General features: G+C 46.9%; 2 protein-coding genes across 4 annotated transcripts in view; one reads left to right on the top strand and one right to left on the bottom strand.

Annotated features, from left to right (window-relative positions):
- Nucleotides 1–18,970, bottom strand: part of LOC117255993 (serum response factor-like) — a 34,353-nt gene extending 15,383 nt beyond the window's left edge. For 2 of the 3 annotated variants that reach the window (XR_004501591.2, XM_033625271.2), the window contains exons 1-3: nt 17,951–18,964; nt 14,282–14,551; nt 9,237–9,432 (exon numbers count right to left, since the gene is read on the bottom strand). Coding sequence is in view for 2 of the 3 variants with exons in the window: in XM_033625271.2 (XP_033481162.1) it covers nt 9,237–9,432; nt 14,282–14,551; nt 17,951–18,397 (913 nt within the window). In the remaining variant the exon portion in view is untranslated. Of the gene's footprint in view, nt 1–9,236; nt 9,433–14,281; nt 14,552–17,950 lie in introns of all 3 variants that reach the window. The other variant, XM_078166577.1, reaches the window with a different exon arrangement.
- On the top strand, nt 1,358–3,262 carry LOC144462602 (uncharacterized). The gene has a single exon (XM_078166763.1). It carries the CDS (start codon nt 1,772–1,774, stop codon nt 3,260–3,262), a length of 1,491 nt encoding a protein of 496 aa, XP_078022889.1. The 5' UTR covers nt 1,358–1,771.
- Nucleotides 18,971–19,660: the final 690 nt, after the last annotated feature.

Genomic DNA, 19,660 nt, shown 5'->3' with positions numbered 1-19,660 from the left:
ACCGTTTACACATCCTTTGACCTTCTTGAGCAGCATGCATAATGCCAATAGTAGGCTTATGAGGTGGTTGCTATTTCTACAGCCTTACACCCTGAACGTATGTCACATCAAAGGTAGTGATAATGTTCTGGCTGATGCGCTCTCCCGTGCGCCCTGCTGATTTTGCACAAGACCCTGTTAGTGGGGTCTTGTGTTTATGGGGGGGGTGCTCTTAAACGAGCTGGGCATAACACTTAATTCCAGGCCTGGAATACCTACCTCTGAAAAATGTTGTTCAACATTGATATTATTGTTAAAATTGTTCAAAAGCTGTAAAAGAAGACAAGAGACTAAAGCTAAAACACGAGTGTTCCCTCTCTGCTGACCAGAGTTTATGTGCCTTGTGTCTCTTGTATCAGGCACAATCATAGGCTTTGTTATTTAATGATATTTTTTTAATATTTATTTATAATTTTTGTTACTTTTCCTTTTGTATCAGGAAATAAGCACAATATATCTTTATGTTGAAAAAAATCGTGAGAGAATCGTGATCTCAATCTCAAAATCATGATTCTCATTTTTTCCAGAATCGTGCAGCCCTACGTCTCAGAGGACACGTCTCAGAGGACACGTCCACATGTCTCAGTGGACACGTCCACACGTCTCAGTGGACAGAATTGGTGGACGAATGGACATAATGGCCATTAGTGATTGCTGCCGTGTGCAACAGCACGTTCAGACATGTGATGGAAAATTATGGGTACCTGACAAGTTATGGGCGTCTGACCCTCTTTTCACCCCTTAGGGTGTCCTGCAAGACTTACTTTATTCCATGCTCTGTAATCCCTCACTTGATAACATCAGATATATGGCGGAGGCCTGGTCGCAAAACAGGCCGAAGGTGAACCTTCAGAGAGGCCTTCAGAGTTATGACCCTGTTTTATTGTGTCAGGAGATGATACGGCTTAGGACAACAGGTTCTCTGGCGCCATGTGTTGTGACTATAGATGAGCATGTGTTTGGGTAACTATAAAGATAGAGGGCTGGAGGACACTCGCCAGTTCTCACTTTGACTGACTATTCATGCGGTTTGTACTGTTTGTGAGACTCCATTCATGAATGCTTATTAAAACTCAAGAAAGACAGCCGACGTGTGAAGACTTTTCTTTGAATTGTTTATTGAATAGTAATTTTGCCACCACAAAATTGGCGACCACGAAGGGACCTCATCTGTGAGCGGATTCTGGAATTCTGGACTGAAGGTTAAAAACTGTGCACAGCAAGAGCCGAGACTCTTACACCTCAAACTCCCCCACAAAGGAAGGTTGAGGAGAGGGCCTGACGTCTGGAGAACCGGCATTCCTCTCACCGTTGGGGTCCAACGAGCTAGGTGGCTGTCAACACCTCGCTGTCTTTTTCTGGTGAGTTTTGAGGACTGCGCAGGAAAAGTCTTTTCCACCTATTGTGATAGGTTGGCAGACGTGCCAGGCACCGTTTCTGGGAAACTGAGTGCAGGAAAAGTGTGAGCTCAGTTTAGGTCAGGGACCTAAGATAGTGTAGGTTGGGAACCTAACACGACACCTGATTTCTCAGCTGTCAAGACAGAGGGAAAGGGTGGTGAGTAGCGAAGGGGAGAGATACATACACCTGCTATCAGAACGGAACAGACAGAGTGGTAAAACTGTCCTTAATTATTCGTTTTCACTTAAAGGTAAAAGAATTTCGTTCCACAAATTTGGCTTATTTCCTGCTAAAGAAAAAAAAAGAAAAAAAACCTGAGAATTTGATTGCGATGGGATCTGGTCAGAGCAAGACCTCAGAGAGGAGAATTGAGCCTGATTATGGCGCTGCCAACGTGAGGTTCATGAAGATCAATTATGGGAAGGAGAGCGTGGCTCAGTTAGATCTGTGGGTAAATGAGTGCTGTTTTCCACAATCTGGCAGCCTGAGTGTAAAACAACTCGAGGCGTTAGAGGTGAGGTTAACAGATTTAGAAAAAAGGGGATTAGTAGGGAAATTTGGAGGTAAGATCAAATTCGAGGCAGATTGGTCAGCATTTAATAATTGGATGAAAGAGGCCAAGCATAGGCAGGGCCCCAAAGGTCTCCCGGCGCAGTGTCCAAAACTGGATTCGGACCTCAACTCGGCTCCACCTGCACGGCCCCCACCGTACGCCGATCACCGTGGCGGGGAGGAAGCAGGCGGCTCCTCTGCAACAAACAACTCCTCTGCAGCAGCGGCAGACATGAAGCCCACTTCCCCCTCCGCTGACACTTCACACGGAACCCCACGGGGCAACGTGTCTCCACATCCAAATCCCTCCATCCCCTCATCCCTGCGCAGTGGAAAATCCTACGGGCCTGAGCAGGGAGAGCGAGAGGGGCAAAAGACAGAACTGAGTGCTCCCATGCTGGAAGTGGCAGCTGGAAATGGAGAAGCACAACTTGTGTACAGACCATGGCTGATGAGCGACATGATTGAGGCCATGGCAACCCTGCCACACATCCTGGAAGGAGGAGAGAAATATGGAGAGCAACTGCACAGACCCACCATCGGTGAACTAAGACGTATGTTAACATGTCACATGTCAAATGACTGGCATAAGGTGGCGGATGTGTTTATGGACAATGAATCTGCCAGACTGGTTCACTGTGATTATGAACACGACACCAACGCTGCCTACAGGGCCATTGTCAATCGGCTGATGCTGAAACTGAAAACAAAGTTTCCTGTTTGTTTGGACTGGGGAAAAGTGGTGGCGGTTAAGCAGGGGGCAGAGGAGAGTGTCCCTGCTTATCTGTTCCGCCTGAGAGAGGCAGCAATGAAATATGGTGGACTGACTGAAACTGAAGTTGAGGCGAAAGAGGGCGAAAGACACGCAACCCAAATGCGTCTGCTTTTCCTGAACGGGGTGAAACCAGAGATTGCAGATGTAATTCACCGTGTTTTCCTTACATGGCCAACAGCTGATCTCGCGGACATTGAGAGACACGCTGTGGGAGCTGAGGCTGAATTTCAGTGTCAGAGGGCTGAACTCCAGCGTCAGAGAGAGGAGGAAGCGGCAAAGAAACTGGAGAAAAAAGATCGCCTCTCTGCCAAACTACTGCTGGCTCAGCTGCAGGATCTGAAGGGAGGCCGGAAAGGAAAGTCACGGGGAGGGCGCAGAGACAAAGACAAAGACAAAGACCGTTGTTACAACTGTGGCAAAAGTGGACATTGGGCACGAAACTGCCACAAGGGGGACAACAACAAGAAAAAGGATGGGGCAAGCGAGTCGGATTGACTATGTGGTGGGAGCACGAGGACGGCCGAATCTGGTGACGACACTGACCTGGAAAACCAACCAACACTTCAGACACGTGAGAGCACTGACACAAACACAAATACAGAAACACACAACACACATATCATGACTGATGCAGAGTATGAGCTTGTTTCTGATGCGATTCTGCACCTTGAATCTAAACAGAGAGAGAGTGAGCATAGCAGTATGCTGGCTGATTTTTCAGCAAAGGCATATAAAAAAATGCCTAGATATACACTGTCAGTTAAAGGTGTTGAACTCTCATTCTTGGTAGATTCCAGAGCTGCGGAATCAGTCGTGAGACGTTGTGAATTTCCTCCTAAAGTTACACCTAAGCTCAGTGGGAGATATCAGAAAACAATTGGGGTTGCAGGGGTAGCAATTGTTGAAAAATACACTGCTCCACTGAATTGTTTTGATTCTGACACAGGGAAATCTTTCAAACACTCATTCTTGTATTCTGACAAATGCCCTGTCAATCTGATGGGACGAGATCTCATGTGTAGGTTGGGTATTGTATTGATTTGCACACCTGAAGGCGTTCAGGTGAAGAGAGTGAATGACTTGAAGGAAAATTGTGCTTTTTTTCAAGCACGCTGAGGGACAGTTCATGTGCGAATGGAAGGTGAATCTACCCCCATCTGTCACATGCCTGCACTGCACAGCACACATCGCCTCTGTCTCACACACTGACTGTGATAATGAGGATGTTTTCTGTGACTCAGAACAGGAGAAGGACAGGTTACAGCTAGATTATTTGTATTGGAATGACGCCAATTGTGCTGTCTCGGTGAAACTTCCTAATTGATTGTATGAGTTGATTTTGGCACAAAACTCTGATCCACACATCTCACTGGTGAATCCCAGCGGCACAGACCTGGGTCTGTGGGTGCGGGAACTGAACGCCTCTCCATGTTGGAGGTCTTCCACTGATCCTCATATTGATTTTAACGATGCAATGGGAGTGCACAGAAAGAAACTAGATTGTGTCATTGAGACTTCCCATTCTGTTACGTTTACAGACAAAACTGTTTCCGAAGCTGACTGGTGCATGGTTAAGTCCGTTGCCGACATCCCAGAGCTACAGCAGGTTCCTGCACATCTCTGGGCTCAAAGTAAATATGACGTTGGCCTGATCAAAAATTGTGAGCCTGTGATAATCACACCTAAATCTGACTACAGACCCTGTCGTAATCAATATCCTCTCAGGCGTGAAGCAGTGGAAGGCATTAAACCTCTGTTTGATGCCCTGTTGGATGCAGGCGTGATTGTTCCATGTCCAAACTCTCCTGTGAGGACGCCTATATTTCCGGTGCGTAAAATACGACCTGATGGCGAACCTGCTGAGTGGAGATTTGTGCAAGACCTGCAAGCTGTAAATGCTGCGGTACAGGCCAGAGTGCCCACGGTTCCAAATCCACACACAATTCTGTCTCAAGTTCCAGCTGATAGCAAGTGGTTTTCAGTAATTGATCTGTCAAATGCATTCTTCAGTGTTCCAGTGCACCCGGACAGTCAATTCTGGTTTGCATTTTGTTTTGAGGGGAAAATGTGGACTTTCTCGCGTTTATGCCAAGGTTTCTCGGAGTCCCCAACGATCTATAATTTTGCTTTGAATGACAGTTTGGAGACCCTTGTACTGCCCGAAGGTAGTGCTTTGTTGCAGTACGTTGATGACCTTTTGGTTGCGAGCGCAACCAGAGAAGGCTGTGTTAAAGACACCATTGCCTTGCTGACTCATTTGGCTGAGCAGGGCCACAAAGCCAGCCTGTCAAAGCTACAGTTTGTTTCACAAGAAGTCACATTTTTGGGTCACGTGATTTCTCCTGAGGGAAAAACCCTCACATCCAAACGCATTGAAGCTATTCAAAAGACCCCAAAACCCGAGACAAAGAAACAACTCATGTCTTTTTTGGGAATGACAGGCTACTGCAGGCAATGGGTTCCTAATTATGCTGAAATTGAGGCACCATTAGCAGCAATTGCTCATGGGAAAGGCCTGAAAGCATCTGATCGTGTCATTTGGACCCCTGAAGCAGAGAAATCTTTTGTTGATTTGAAACTGTCTCTGCAAACACCTCCGACTCTTGGACTGCCTGACTGCACACGACCATTTACCCAGACTGTTGACAAAAAGGGTGGGTACATGACTTCTGTGCTGTTGCAAGCACATGGGGGAAACAGCGGCCTGTAGCTTATTTTTCATCAAAACTCAACAGTGTGGCTGCAGGCCTGCCTTATTGTCTTAGGGCTGTGGCTGCTGCTGAAAGGGCAGTTATTGCATCACGTGACATTGTGGGCTATGCTGATTTGACCTTGCTGGTCCCACATGCAGTGTCTCTCATCCTTCTTGAGCAAAAGACTTCAAATCTTTCTGCTGCAAGGTGGTTGCGTTACAATGCTGTCCTGTTGGAATTACCTAACATCAAGGTAAAGAGATGCACTGTTATTAATCCTGCTACTCTTCTCCCAACGGCTGTTGATGGAGAACCGCATGATTGTGTTGCTGTGATAACTTCTGTCTGTTCTCCCAGACCAGATTTGAAGGACACGCTGATTGATAACGCTGACTTTGAGTTTTTTTTTTGATGGCTCAGCTTCAAGAGACCCTGGCAATGGCAAAACTGTTGCAGGTTTTGCTGTCACAACGCTGCAGGAGACAGTGATTGCGCGTCCCTTGTCAGCCTCACATTCAGCCCAGGCAGCTGAACTGGTGGCTCTGACAGAGGCATGTAAATTGGCTGAGGACAAATCCGTTAACATTTACATTGACAGCAGCTATGCTTGGGGAGTGGTACATGACTTTGGGCAAATTTGGAAGAACAGGGATTTCTTAACCTCAACAGGGAAACCTATTGCTCACCATGTGTTGGTATCTGCTCTTCTGGATGCTGTGTTGTTGCCTAAACAAATCGCTGTGTGTAAATGTGAAGCTCATACTAACAACACTGATCTTGTCTCTCGGGGGAATGCAAGAGCTGATGCAGCTGCAAAAGCTGCTTCAAGGCTGCCATTGTCTTCGTTACCTTCATCTTTGCATGCTGCCTCCCTAACTCCTGCTTCCACTCCCTCAGCTGTGGCTACAGCTGAGATAGCAGACTTGCAGATAAGAGCCTCTCCGGCAGAGAAGGCCATTTGGAAAAAGGCAGGATGTACTGTTCTTGATAAACTGTGGTCAGGTCCTGATGGCCTGCCCTGTCTCCCTCGCTATCTCTTCCACTTTTACGTTAAATTAACACATGGGTTGGACCACGTGTCAAAAGGGGGGATGGTTGATGAGATACGGAGATTCTGGTTTACAAGAGGGTTTTCCAGCTATGCCACAGAATTCTGTAAAAGATGTGTGATATGCTCCACGAACAATGTGGGGAGGGGTATCAAAATACCACAGGCTGCACATCCACCTCCAGAAAGACCTTTTGATCACTTGCAAACGGATTTCATTGAACTAACACCAAGCAAAGGGAAGAAGTTTGTTTTGGTGATTGTGTGCATGTTTTCCAAATGGGTTGAAGCTTTTCCCACAGCTAAACAGGATACAGCAGCAGTTGCGAAAGCTTTGATGACCCTGATAATTCCCAGGTGGGGAATTCCAACCAAAATCAGCTCAGATAATGGTACACCTTTTGTGAGCGCAACCCTGAAGACTGTTGGTGAGTATATGGGCATTGATTTGAGACAACATTGTGCATATCATCCAGCGTCAGGAGGGGCATGTGAAAGGGAAAATGCAACTCTGAAAAACAAACTTGTGAAAGTGTGTGAGGAAACTAAAATGTCATGGACAAAAGCTCTTCCTATTGTGTTGATGCACATGAGGGCTAGGAGGAGAAACAAGAATGGATTCAGTCCATTCGAGATCTTGTTTGGCAGACCTCTCAACACTGGGATTGGGCCTGTTAAAAGGCAGTTGCCAGACACTGGCCACTGCGAGGATGAAATGTTAAGATATTGTGCAACCTTGTCCTCTGTTTTGTCTGAAATTCATCAACAGGTGAAAGCTGCCCTGCCCAAACCTGCAGAAGGAAAGCTGCACGACCTCGATCCAGGCGACTACATTGTGGTCAGAGATCTGAGGCGAAAGAATTGGAAAGCTCGCAGGTGGAACGGTCCATTCCAGGTGCTTTTGGTGACGGAGACAGCAGTGAAGGTTGCAGAGAGGGCTACATGGATACACGCCAGTCACTGCAGACGCGTTCCGGATCCGAGTGCACATCGCGACAATGATCGAGACACCAAAGCTGTGGCATTCCTTTAGGCGCCTGGGGTGCGGCCTAAGAGGGTGAGTGGGTTTCCCGTTTGTCATCTCCATCGGAGTGGGGCTGACACTACTGTTGCTGGACGAGCTCTACAGACACAACCCCACTGAGTCAGACGACAACTGTACTGCCTCACCTCACCACTTGAGGAAAAGATCTGCTGTGCAAATTGGCAACATGACATCCATGTTGGAGAACAACGTGTGGTATCGAGCTATGCTGACAACGGCGAGAGTGCTGACAAACAGGAGCTGTTATGTCTGCGCGGAGCTTCCACACGAACTAGGTAATTCTATGCCACTGAAACCTCGTCCCCTGAATGTTTCAGAGACTCTGGGGGCGCTGATTGCTTTTACCCAGGGTGTTCACTCACCCAACAGAACTGTGCGATACCTCGCTGCTGCATTGGTGAAGATCAATGTCAGTACCGTGAACTATGAGGGAGCAACTGTGAGGTTTTGGAATGTGACAAAGGTGTTCCAACAAGGGGTATACCAACCTGTCATGAGCACTAACCCCTGACTGAGAGATCAGCGTCAAGGCGAGACAGTTTTAAAACGTTGCAGAGAAAAGTGTCAGCGGCGTGAATCTTCAGTCTGAACTGGACGGTACAAATGGTGGAAATCTTGGAATTTGACAATAAAAATTGAAGTTATAAAAAAAATCACATTCGACTGTTGAAATGGTTTTTGTTTTTTTTGCTGTGCCTGAACCAAATGAGCAGAAGAACACGATGCTGCTGTGTCACACTGCGTCCGTCCTCTGCTCTGTATGTGTGGTGTTTCACTGAGGGGGCGGAGCTCCGCTTCTCCACACACAGCAGCAGCTACGCTGTGCTCACTGTGTTAGCAAATCACACCAATATGTCAGCAGCATCATTTAATATGGACGTAGACAACTTTTCTACTTGTTAGCATGCTAGCTAGCTAACACTGTAAGCTGATGACATCCTGGATCAGAACATAATACAGTAGCTGTCAGCACTGATCATTTTACAGAGGACACCACAAGAAAACATGTTCTTAGTTTAGATGATCAAACAGATGATGGATCATAGACTTTTGTTTCTGGCTGTCAGTGATCAGCTTTAGCTAATGTAGATAGCGTGCTAATGTTAGCGAGCCATTATTTTCCCAGGATGGAGCCTGGGTGCAGACAGGAAGGTAAAATGATCAGTGACTCAAGGAGTGAGACATCTGATTGGCTGCAAACAATCCCCTCTTAGAAAAAATGCATTTTTTGAATCAAGTCACGTCAGGGGAGTCTCAAAACTCGCACACACAAATGCAGGGAAGTTTACGAATTAAAAGCACTTTGTAAATGCAGGTTGGACAGTTCATATATCAATGTAACAACCTCACAATATGTATTTGATGAAAATTGCAAATACTTCTAAATGCATACATTTGTGAATTTCAATTGCACATATTTAAAACAAGACATATTTGTGTGTGCATCACAAATATGTTTATAAATCTTACTTTTCACATGTGGATTTTCTTTTACTTATATATGGAATGAAACATATTTTTGTGTGCATTGAAAATGTGTTTGTGTTTTCAGTCATATATACATATAAATCCCCAAATACATTTGTGAAGTCTTTTTTATGCATTTATTAATTTCTGTGTGCATTTATTCATTTTGAGACTGTTTTAGCTCCATACAGGTGAGAGGAAGCTCCGCCCACCTACCTGACATCAAGGTGAAGCCTCCAGGAAGGACCACGCCGGCCGATGTCTTCAGCACCGTCCCGTTGGTGGAGGAGGACGACTGCCAGGAGGGGGCACTGGTCTGCACCTGCATGGACACCGAGGACGAAGAGGAGGATGGCGTGGCCTGTGTGGTGCCAGGAAGGTTGGACATGGTGAATGCTGGTTTGATCACATCCTACAGGAAGAGACACACACGCAGTGTTTCCCCTAGGTTTACAGCTCGCGCGTGCGTAACAGCAGCCTTTAGATGGTCATTTACACACTGTCCATAATAATAACCATGTCAGGTAACAAACTGCACCGGGAGACACAATAGTACAAACTGTACCTGAAAACACCTGAGACACAGGACTCAGGTCAGGTTCAGACTTAAAAATCAGGAAAATTCGGCTCAGTCAACATTGACATTCCAACAGAACCTTGTGAGGAAACAGAACCTGCAGTCAACATGTACATTCCAACAGAACCCTGTAAAGAAACAGAACCTGCAGTCAACATTGACATTCCAACAGAACCTTGTGAGGAAACAGAACCTGCAGTCAACATGTACGTTCCAACAGAACCTTGTGAGGAAATAGAACCTGCAGTCAACATTGACATTCCAACAGAACCTTGTGAGGAAACAGAACCTGCAGTCAACATGTATGTTCCAACAGAACCTTGTGAGGAAATAGAACCTGCAGTCAACATTGACATTCCAACAGAACCTTGTGAGGAAACAGAACATGCAGTCAGCATGTACATTCCAACAGAACCTTGTGAGGAAACAGAACCTAAGGTTGACATGTACATTCTGACAGAACCTTGTGAGGAAACAGAACCTGCAGTCAACATGTACATTCCAACAGAACCTTGTGAGGAAACAGAACCTGCAGTCAGCATGTACATTCCAACAGAACCTTGTGAGGAAACAGAACCTAAGGTTGACATGTACATTCTGACAGAACCTTGTGAGGAAACAGAACCTGCAGTCAACATGTACGTTCCAACAGAACCTTGTGAGGAAACAGAACATGCAGTCAACATTGACGTTCCAACAGAACCTTGTGAGGAAACAGAACCTGCAGTCAACATGTACATTCCAACAGAACCTTGTGAGGAAACAGAACCTGCAGTCAAAATGTACATTCCAACAGAACCTTGTGAGGAAACAGAACCTGCAGTCAACATTGACATTCTAACAGAACCTTGTGAGGAAACAGAACATGCAGTCAACATTGACATTCCAACAGAACCTTGTGAGGAAACAGAACCTGCAGTCAACATGTACATTCCAACAGAACCTTGTGAGGAAACAGAACCTGCAGTCAACATTGACATTCCAACAGAACCTTGTGAGGAAACAGAACCTGCAGTCAACATGTACATTCCAACAGAATCTTGTGAGGAAACAGAACCTGCAGTCAACATGTACATTCCAACAGAACCCTGTGAGCAAACAGAACATGCAGTCAACATTGACATTCCAACAGAACCTTGTGAGGAAACAGAACCTGCAGTCAACATTGACATTCCAACAGAACCTTGTGAGGAAACAGAACATGCAGTCAGCATGTACATTCCAACAGAACCTTGTGAGGAAATAGAACCTAAGGTCGACATGTACGTTCCAACAGAACCTTGAGAGGAAACAGAACATGCAGTCAACATGTACGTTCCGACAGAACCTTGAGAAGAAACAGAACCTGCAGTCAACATGTACGTTCCGACAGAACCCTGTAAGGAAACAGAACCTGCAGTCAACATTGACATTCCAACAGAACCTTGTGAGGAAACAGAACCTGCAGTCAACATGTATGTTCCAACAGAACCTTGTGAGGAAATAGAACCTGCAGTCAACATTGACATTCCAACAGAACCTTGTGAGGAAACAGAACATGCAGTCAGCATGTACATTCCAACAGAACCTTGTGAGGAAACAGAACCTAAGGTTGACATGTACATTCTGACAGAACCTTGTGAGGAAACAGAACCTGCAGTCAGCATGTACATTCCAACAGAACCTTGTGAGGAAACAGAACCTGCAGTCAGCATGTACATTCCAACAGAACCTTGTGAGGAAACAGAACCTAAGGTTGACATGTACATTCTGACAGAACCTTGTGAGGAAACAGAACCTGCAGTCAACATGTACGTTCCAACAGAACCTTGTGAGGAAACAGAACATGCAGTCAACATTGACGTTCCAACAGAACCTTGTGAGGAAACAGAACCTGCAGTCAACATGTACATTCCAACAGAACCTTGTGAGGAAACAGAACCTGCAGTCAAAATGTACATTCCAACAGAACCTTGTGAGGAAACAGAACCTGCAGTCAACATTGACATTCCAACAGAACCTTGTGAGGAAACAGAACCTGCAGTCAACATGTACATTCCAACAGAATCTTGTGAGGAAACAGAACCTGCAGTCAACATGTACATTCCAACAGAACCCTGTGAGCAAACAGAACATGCAGTCAACATTGACATTCCAACAGAACCTTGTGAGGAAACAGAACCTGCAGTCAACATTGACATTCCAACAGAACCTTGTGAGGAAACAGAACATGCAGTCAGCATGTACATTCCAACAGAACCTTGTGAGGAAATAGAACCTAAGGTCGACATGTACGTTCCAACAGAACCTTGAGAGGAAACAGAACATGCAGTCAACATGTACGTTCCGACAGAACCTTGAGAAGAAACAGAACCTGCAGTCAACATGTACGTTCCGACAGAACCCTGTAAGGAAACAGAACCTGCAGTCAACATTGACATTCCAACAGAACCTTGTGAGGAAACAGAACCTGCAGTCAACATGTATGTTCCAACAGAACCTTGTGAGGAAATAGAACCTGCAGTCAACATTGACATTCCAACAGAACCTTGTGAGGAAACAGAACATGCAGTCAGCATGTACATTCCAACAGAACCTTGTGAGGAAACAGAACCTAAGGTTGACATGTACATTCTGACAGAACCTTGTGAGGAAACAGAACCTGCAGTCAGCATGTACATTCCAACAGAACCTTGTGAGGAAACAGAACCTGCAGTCAGCATGTACATTCCAACAGAACCTTGTGAGGAAACAGAACCTAAGGTTGACATGTACATTCTGACAGAACCTTGTGAGGAAACAGAACCTGCAGTCAACATGTACGTTCCAACAGAACCTTGTGAGGAAACAGAACATGCAGTCAACATTGACGTTCCAACAGAACCTTGTGAGGAAACAGAACCTGCAGTCAACATGTACATTCCAACAGAACCTTGTGAGGAAACAGAACCTGCAGTCAAAATGTACATTCCAACAGAACCTTGTGAGGAAACAGAACATGCAGTCAACATTGACATTCTAACAGAACCTTGTGAGGAAACAGAACCTGCAGTCAACATTGACATTCCAACAGAACCTTGTGAGGAAACAGAACATGCAGTCAACATTGACATTCCAACAGAACCTTGTGAGGAAACAGAACCTGCAGTCAACATGTACATTCCAACAGAACCTTGTGAGGAAACAGAACCTGCAGTCAACATTGACATTCTAACAGAACCTTGTGAGGAAACAGAACATGCAGTCAACATTGACATTCCAACAGAACCTTGTGAGGAAACAGAACCTGCAGTCAACATGTACATTCCAACAGAACCTTGTGAGGAAACAGAACCTGCAGTCAACATTGACATTCCAACAGAACCTTGTGAGGAAACAGAACCTGCAGTCAACATTGACATTCCAACAGAACCTTGTGAGGAAACAGAACCTGCAGTCAACATGTACATTCCAACAGAATCTTGTGAGGAAACAGAACCTGCAGTCAACATGTACATTCCAACAGAACCCTGTGAGCAAACAGAACATGCAGTCAACATTGACATTCCAACAGAACCTTGTGAGGAAACAGAACCTGCAGTCAACATTGACATTCCAACAGAACCTTGTGAGGAAACAGAACATGCAGTCAGCATGTACATTCCAACAGAACCTTGTGAGGAAATAGAACCTAAGGTCGACATGTACGTTCCAACAGAACCTTGAGAGGAAACAGAACATGCAGTCAACATGTACGTTCCGACAGAACCTTGAGAAGAAACAGAACCTAGGGTTGACAGGTACGTTCCAACAGAACCTTGTGTGGAAACAGAACCTAAGGTCAACAGGTACGTTCCAAAAGAACCTTGTGTGGAAACAGAACCTAAGGTCGACAGGTACGTTCCAACAGAACCTTCTGCTTCCATCTCTCTGCCCTGCTCTACTCTACTTCAACGCTACTTAGCTCTCTCTCTACTCTACCAGTAGACTACCACATCTACCTGTTGCACAAAACGCACACAGCAGTGTTTCCTCTAGGATGGACTTGTAGCAGCGGAGGTGAAGCACACATATGAAAAATAATTTTCACATGCGTGAAACTTTTTTGTATGCTTGCAAAGCACAGCCTGCTGGGATGTTTCTATGTATCTACTGGCACCAGAAGGGCTCTTTAGGACTAAGTACATACAGTACATGTGTGCACAGTATGAGCAGGTGAAATGTCTGTCTAGCTTACATATGAAGTGTCTCAAGATTTAGGAACATACAATTTTATTGAATATAATAACAGTAAAAAGTCACTTGACATGCTGCTGTTTTGTGCTATGACCTATTTAAGTGCTGGAAGTTGTTATTTACGTGCAGTCACAGAACCTGCAGTCAACATGTACGTTCCAACAGAACCTTGTGAGGAAACAGAACCTAAGGTCGACAGGAACGTTCCGACAGAACCTTGAGAGGAAACAGAACATGCAGTCAACATGTACGTTCCGACAGAACCTTGAGAGGAAACAGAACCTAGGGTTGACAAGTACATTCCAACAGAACCTTGAGAGGAAACAGAACCTAAGGTCAACAGGTACGTTCCAAAAGAACCTTGTGTGGAAACAGAACCTAAGGTCGACAGGTACGTTCCAACAGAACCTTCTGGTATCTTTCAGCCATTAATCAATTACGCTCCAACCCTCACACCTCACTGCCTCACCGTCTCTGAATGTGACGTTACCTTGGCGACCTCCGAGCAGCTGTCAGCCTCAGACACCTGGTAGTTGAGGTCGGTCTCCTCGAAGCCAGTGGCGCTCATCCTCTGGTCGGAGGAGGGGTCCGAGCGTGGCGGGGAGTCCGGAGAGTTGAGGCAGGTCTGAATCAGAGCTTTTCCCGTTTCTGACGTGATCATCGGCTGCAGCTTCCTGGTGGCAAATGTGTACACGTGACCCGTCTCACTGGCAACCAGCAGCAGCACCTGAGTACCGGTCAGCGTGGACAGCTCGTACGCCTGCAGGAGAGACGACAGGTATGAGCGCTCGCCGAGTCAGGTGTTTCATAACATCAGGGTTATCAACCATGGTTTCATCTGTGATGTTTGACATCTCCGCAGGTAACTGATCTCTGACCTGTGCAGGGTTCAACGCTAAGGTTTTTTTTTCACTTGCCCAGTCGGGCAAGTTGGTCAGAGATCTACTTGCCCGAAGTCAGTTTTTACTTGCCCTATAAAAATTGTTTAATTTAAGTGGCTATCAAATAACAAAGACTGCAGTTATTTTTATGTTATGTAATCTTTATTCATACTGTATTTATTAATTAAAACAACATATGTCATGTATTGTAGCTTAATTCCTACACAAAAATGACAGTGTCAGGGCAGCGGCAATCTTTGTTAATCATTCTCCGTCTATAATTTTGCGCCCTACTTGAGCCATGCCCACCTCTATTTATTTTTCACCCCTCTCTCCAGTTCTGCTGTATTAACACCGGGTTTAATATATTTTGCTTCCATCTCTCTGCCCTGCTCTACTCTACTTCAACGCTACTTAGCTCTCTCTCTACTCTACCAGTAGACTACCACATCCACCTGTTGCACAAAACGCACACAGCAGTGTTTCCTCTAGGATGGACTTGTAGCAGCGGAGGTGAAGCACACATATGAAAAATAATTTTCACATGCGTGAAACTTTTTTGTATGCTTGCAAAGCACAGCCTGCTGGGATGTTTCTATGTATCTACTGGCACCAGAAGGGCTCTTTAGGACTAAGTACATACAGTACATGTGTGCACAGTATGAGCAGGTGAAATGTCTGTCTAGCTTACATATGAGGTGTCTCAAGATTTAGGAACATACAATTTTATTGAATATAATAACAGTAAAAAGTCACTTGACATGCTGCTGTTTTGTGCTATGACCTATTTAAGTGTTGGAAGTTGTTATTTATGTGACAACACCTAAACGCAACACAAGCTCAGCATGAGTGCCGTGCTACACTGCGAGCAGCGTGTTTGTGCGTAACAGCAGTCTGTTGGTTATTTACACACTGTCCATAACAATAACTTTGTCAGCTGACAAACTGCACCGGGCTCGGGGTCAGGTTTGGTCAGGAAAATGTGGCCCGAGCCGCTCTAGCGTGCTCACCTGTGTGTGTCTGGTGGAACTCCGCCGTGCGCAATACAGAGAGCAGAGGAGAATTGTTAACGCGTGACCATGTAGAGACAGAAATGACACGATGACAAGACACGATGACATAACACCATAAATAGTATATTGTTATGTTATTATATGAAGCGTCCGTCGTGCAAAATAATATCAATGGGGGCTGTGGGCAGGACATTGTTACACAGCTGTGCCTGTGACTTCAGGCAGAGAGACCGCTGCATCAGAGCCGAAGAGCACGTTTTAAAATACATTTATTTTGTCAATTAATTGTTAACTTTTACTATTTTTAGCAACTTGCCCGATTGGGCAAGTGAGTTGTTAGTTTACATGCCCGACCGTGAGTTTTACTTGCCCCGGGCAATCGGGCAATCCTTATTGTTGAGCCCTGCTGTGTGTGATGACCCTGTGACCTCTGACCTCTGTGTGTGATGACCCTGTGATGTCTGACCTGTGTGTGATGACCCTGTGATCTCTGACCTGTGTGTGATGACCCTGTGACCTCTGACCTCTGTGTGTGATGACCCTGTGACCTCTGACCTGTGTGTGATGACCCTGTGATCTCTGACCTGTGTGTGATGACCCTGTGATGTCTGACCTCTGTGTGTGATGACCCTGTGACCTCTGACCTGTGTGTGATGACCCTGTGATCTCTGACCTGTGTGTGGTGACCTCTGACCTCTGTGTGTGATGACCCTGTGATGTCTGACCTGTGTGTGATGACCCTGTGATCTCTGACCTGTGTGTGATGACCCTGTGATGTCTGACCTGTGTGTGATGACCCTGTGACCTCTGACCTGTGTGTGATGACCCTGTGATCTCTGACCTGTGTGTGATGACCCTGTGACCTCTGACCTCTGTGTGTGATGACCCTGTGACCTCTGACCTGTGTGTGATGACCCTGTGATCTCTGACCTGTGTGTGATGACCCTGTGATGTCTGACCTCTGTGTGTGATGACCCTGTGACCTCTGACCTGTGTGTGATGACCCTGTGATCTCTGACCTGTGTGTGGTGACCTCTGACCTCTGTGTGTGATGACCCTGTGATGTCTGACCTGTGTGTGATGACCCTGTGATGTCTGACCTGTGTGTGATGACCCTGTGACCTCTGACCTGTGTGATGACCCTGTGATCTCGGACCTCTGTGTGTGATGACCCTGTGACCTCTGACCTCTGTGTGTGATGACCCTGTGATGTCTGACCTGTGTGTGATGACCCTGTGATCTCTGACCTGTGTGTGATGACCCTGTGACCTCTGACCTCTGTGTGTGATGACCCTGTGACCTCTGACCTGTGTGTGATGACCCTGTGATCTCTGACCTGTGTGTGATGACCCTGTGACCTCTGACCTCTGTGTGTGATGACCCTGTGACCTCTGACCTGTGTGTGATGACCCTGTGATCTCTGACCTGTGTGTGATGACCCTGTGATGTCTGACCTCTGTGTGTGATGACCCTGTGACCTCTGACCTGTGTGTGATGACCCTGTGATCTCTGACCTGTGTGTGGTGACCTCTGACCTCTGTGTGTGATGACCCTGTGATGTCTGACCTGTGTGTGATGACCCTGTGATCTCTGACCTGTGTGTGATGACCCTGTGATGTCTGACCTGTGTGTGATGACCCTGTGACCTCTGACCTGTGTGTGATGACCCTGTGATCTCTGACCTGTGTGTGATGACCCTGTGACCTCTGACCTCTGTGTGTGATGACCCTGTGACCTCTGACCTGTGTGTGATGACCCTGTGATCTCTGACCTGTGTGTGATGACCCTGTGATGTCTGACCTCTGTGTGTGATGACCCTGTGACCTCTGACCTGTGTGTGATGACCCTGTGATCTCTGACCTGTGTGTGGTGACCTCTGACCTCTGTGTGTGATGACCCTGTGATGTCTGACCTGTGTGTGATGACCCTGTGATGTCTGACCTGTGTGTGATGACCCTGTGACCTCTGACCTGTGTGATGACCCTGTGATCTCAGACCTCTGTGTGTGATGACCCTGTGACCTCTGACCTGTGTGTGATGACCCTGTGACCTCTGACCTGTGTGTGGTGACCTCTGACCTCTGTGTGTGATGACCCTGTGATCTCTGACCTGTGTGTGATGACCCTGTGATGTCTGACCTCTGCATGTAATGACCCTGTGACCTCTGTATGGTGACCCTGTGACCTCTGAGTGTGATGACCGTGTGACCTCTGTATGGTGACCCTGTGACCTCTGACCCCTGCTGTGTTTTCCCTCCACACTCACCTTCTTCATGATGCCGGTCTTCCTCTTGCTAAAAGTTGTGTACCGCCTCAGTTTGTTGTCGATGAACTCCATCTTGATCTTGACTCTTCCTCTGGTTTTCTTGCCGGGTTTGGCTCCCGGCACCCCGGGGCTGACCCCGCCGTAACCCCCGCTCAGGCCTCCGGAGGTGGGCGCTGACTGGTGTCCGAGCTCCCTCTCGCTCCTCTCCCGCTTCACGCCCCTCCTGTCCCCCCCTGACCCTGCCGTGTCCTCGTCGTCCACGGAGTCCGAGTCCTGGTCGGAGCCGCTGTAGACCACCTCGGTGCTGTATTCCCTCTCTTCAAACCGGCCTCCGTCGGTGTCGGTGGCTGCGTTCGGTCCCGGTCCGGCCGTGCTGATCCCGGTTCCGTTTCCCGCTCGCCCGGCTCCGGTTCTGGAGCCCATTCCGGCGCCGCTTCCCGCCAGCATCCCCCGCTGGATCCCACCGCCCCGGGCCTGAAAACCTCCTCCTTCCGGCGAGCCAAAGCTCCTGTGCCGGCGGTGTGAAGACCGACAGTCCCCCGGTGCTCCGAGCTCCCAGTCCGGGCACACTCAGCTAACAGGACCGCTAGCTGCACGGCTAACTGAGCTAACTGCTACATGCAGCAGCAGCTAGCATCAGTTAGCGGTTGCTTTAGCAACAAATAAAGCTACCTGTCCATCAGATCCGTCAGTGAGCGCAAGATCCGGCCGATCAGTCGGAGAACGTCAGAGGAACCCGGAGAAAATGTCCGGTGCGTCAGATTTGATCCAGTTTGATCACAATCAGTGAATAAAGTTAAAAAGTTGTGTTTGTGAACAGTGATCAGTGAGGCCCGGCCCCCGAATCACTCCGCTCCACATAAGGACATCACCTGACAGCACCCGCACATATCCGTCCGCTGTGGAACATAGCTCTACAGACTGTACGCAGCTCGTTCACTGTGCTTCTTTGGAACATCACACATGTTGTCAGACATGTTACAGTCATGTGTTCTACACGTCATGAGACTGAAATACTGTGCTGTTAACGGAGGATGAGCGCAGTGATACCAAAAGGCGACGTGTTCTTTCGGACATGCAGCGGAACTACTTTCCTCCATATAAAGAAGCACGTTTCCTTTTATGGCGCTGCCGCTCCTTATATGGTCAATCTGAACTTCAGCCTGCAAACTACAAACACGTGGAGAGAAGAAGTAGAAGAAGAAGAAGAAGACAACAACAGGAGGAGGAGGAGGATAGGTCAGGTCAGGTCAGGTCACATCCCGGAGTCTCTGCGGGGCTTGAGTCATGTTGGGTTTGTTCAGGCACCAAGAGCCAATGAGAGCTCCGTGGAGACCAGAGGGGTATTCCAGGTAGGAGGTTCAACAAACTCTGAGTCGAAAGCTGAATTCTGAGTTGATTTACTCTGAGATGGGAAACTCTGAGTTACCGGTTCCAGAACAGCTGATCTGAGTTAGTTCAGTCAGCTCTGAGTATGTTCACTCTGAGTTAAGCCGACAATAAAAAGCCATCATCAATGGAGCTCCGACTCCACGATTCACCATGGCAACAGGTAAATAAAAGACAGCGCCTCCATTTTAATCCAGTGGATGTAGAGATATTAATGCATGTGTAGCAGACGGTGCACGTTTATCTTTAAAAGAAGAGCCTGAGTCAGAGCGAGGAAAGTGTCAATAAGTTAACCATAAAGTTAATAAAAAAGTTTACTCA

The sequence above is a fragment of the Epinephelus lanceolatus genome, chromosome 3, assembly GCF_041903045.1.
Source record: "Epinephelus lanceolatus isolate andai-2023 chromosome 3, ASM4190304v1, whole genome shotgun sequence".
Lineage (NCBI taxonomy): Eukaryota > Metazoa > Chordata > Actinopteri > Perciformes > Serranidae > Epinephelus > Epinephelus lanceolatus.
Note: the sequence above shows the minus strand (reverse complement) of the source record. Positions and strands in the feature narration are given on the sequence as shown.

What these genes read in the sequence shown, in the direction of transcription:
- LOC144462602 (XM_078166763.1), top strand. Translation starts at nt 1,772, where the DNA reads ATGGGATCTGGTCAGAGCAAGACCTCAGAGAGGAGAATTGAGCCTGAT.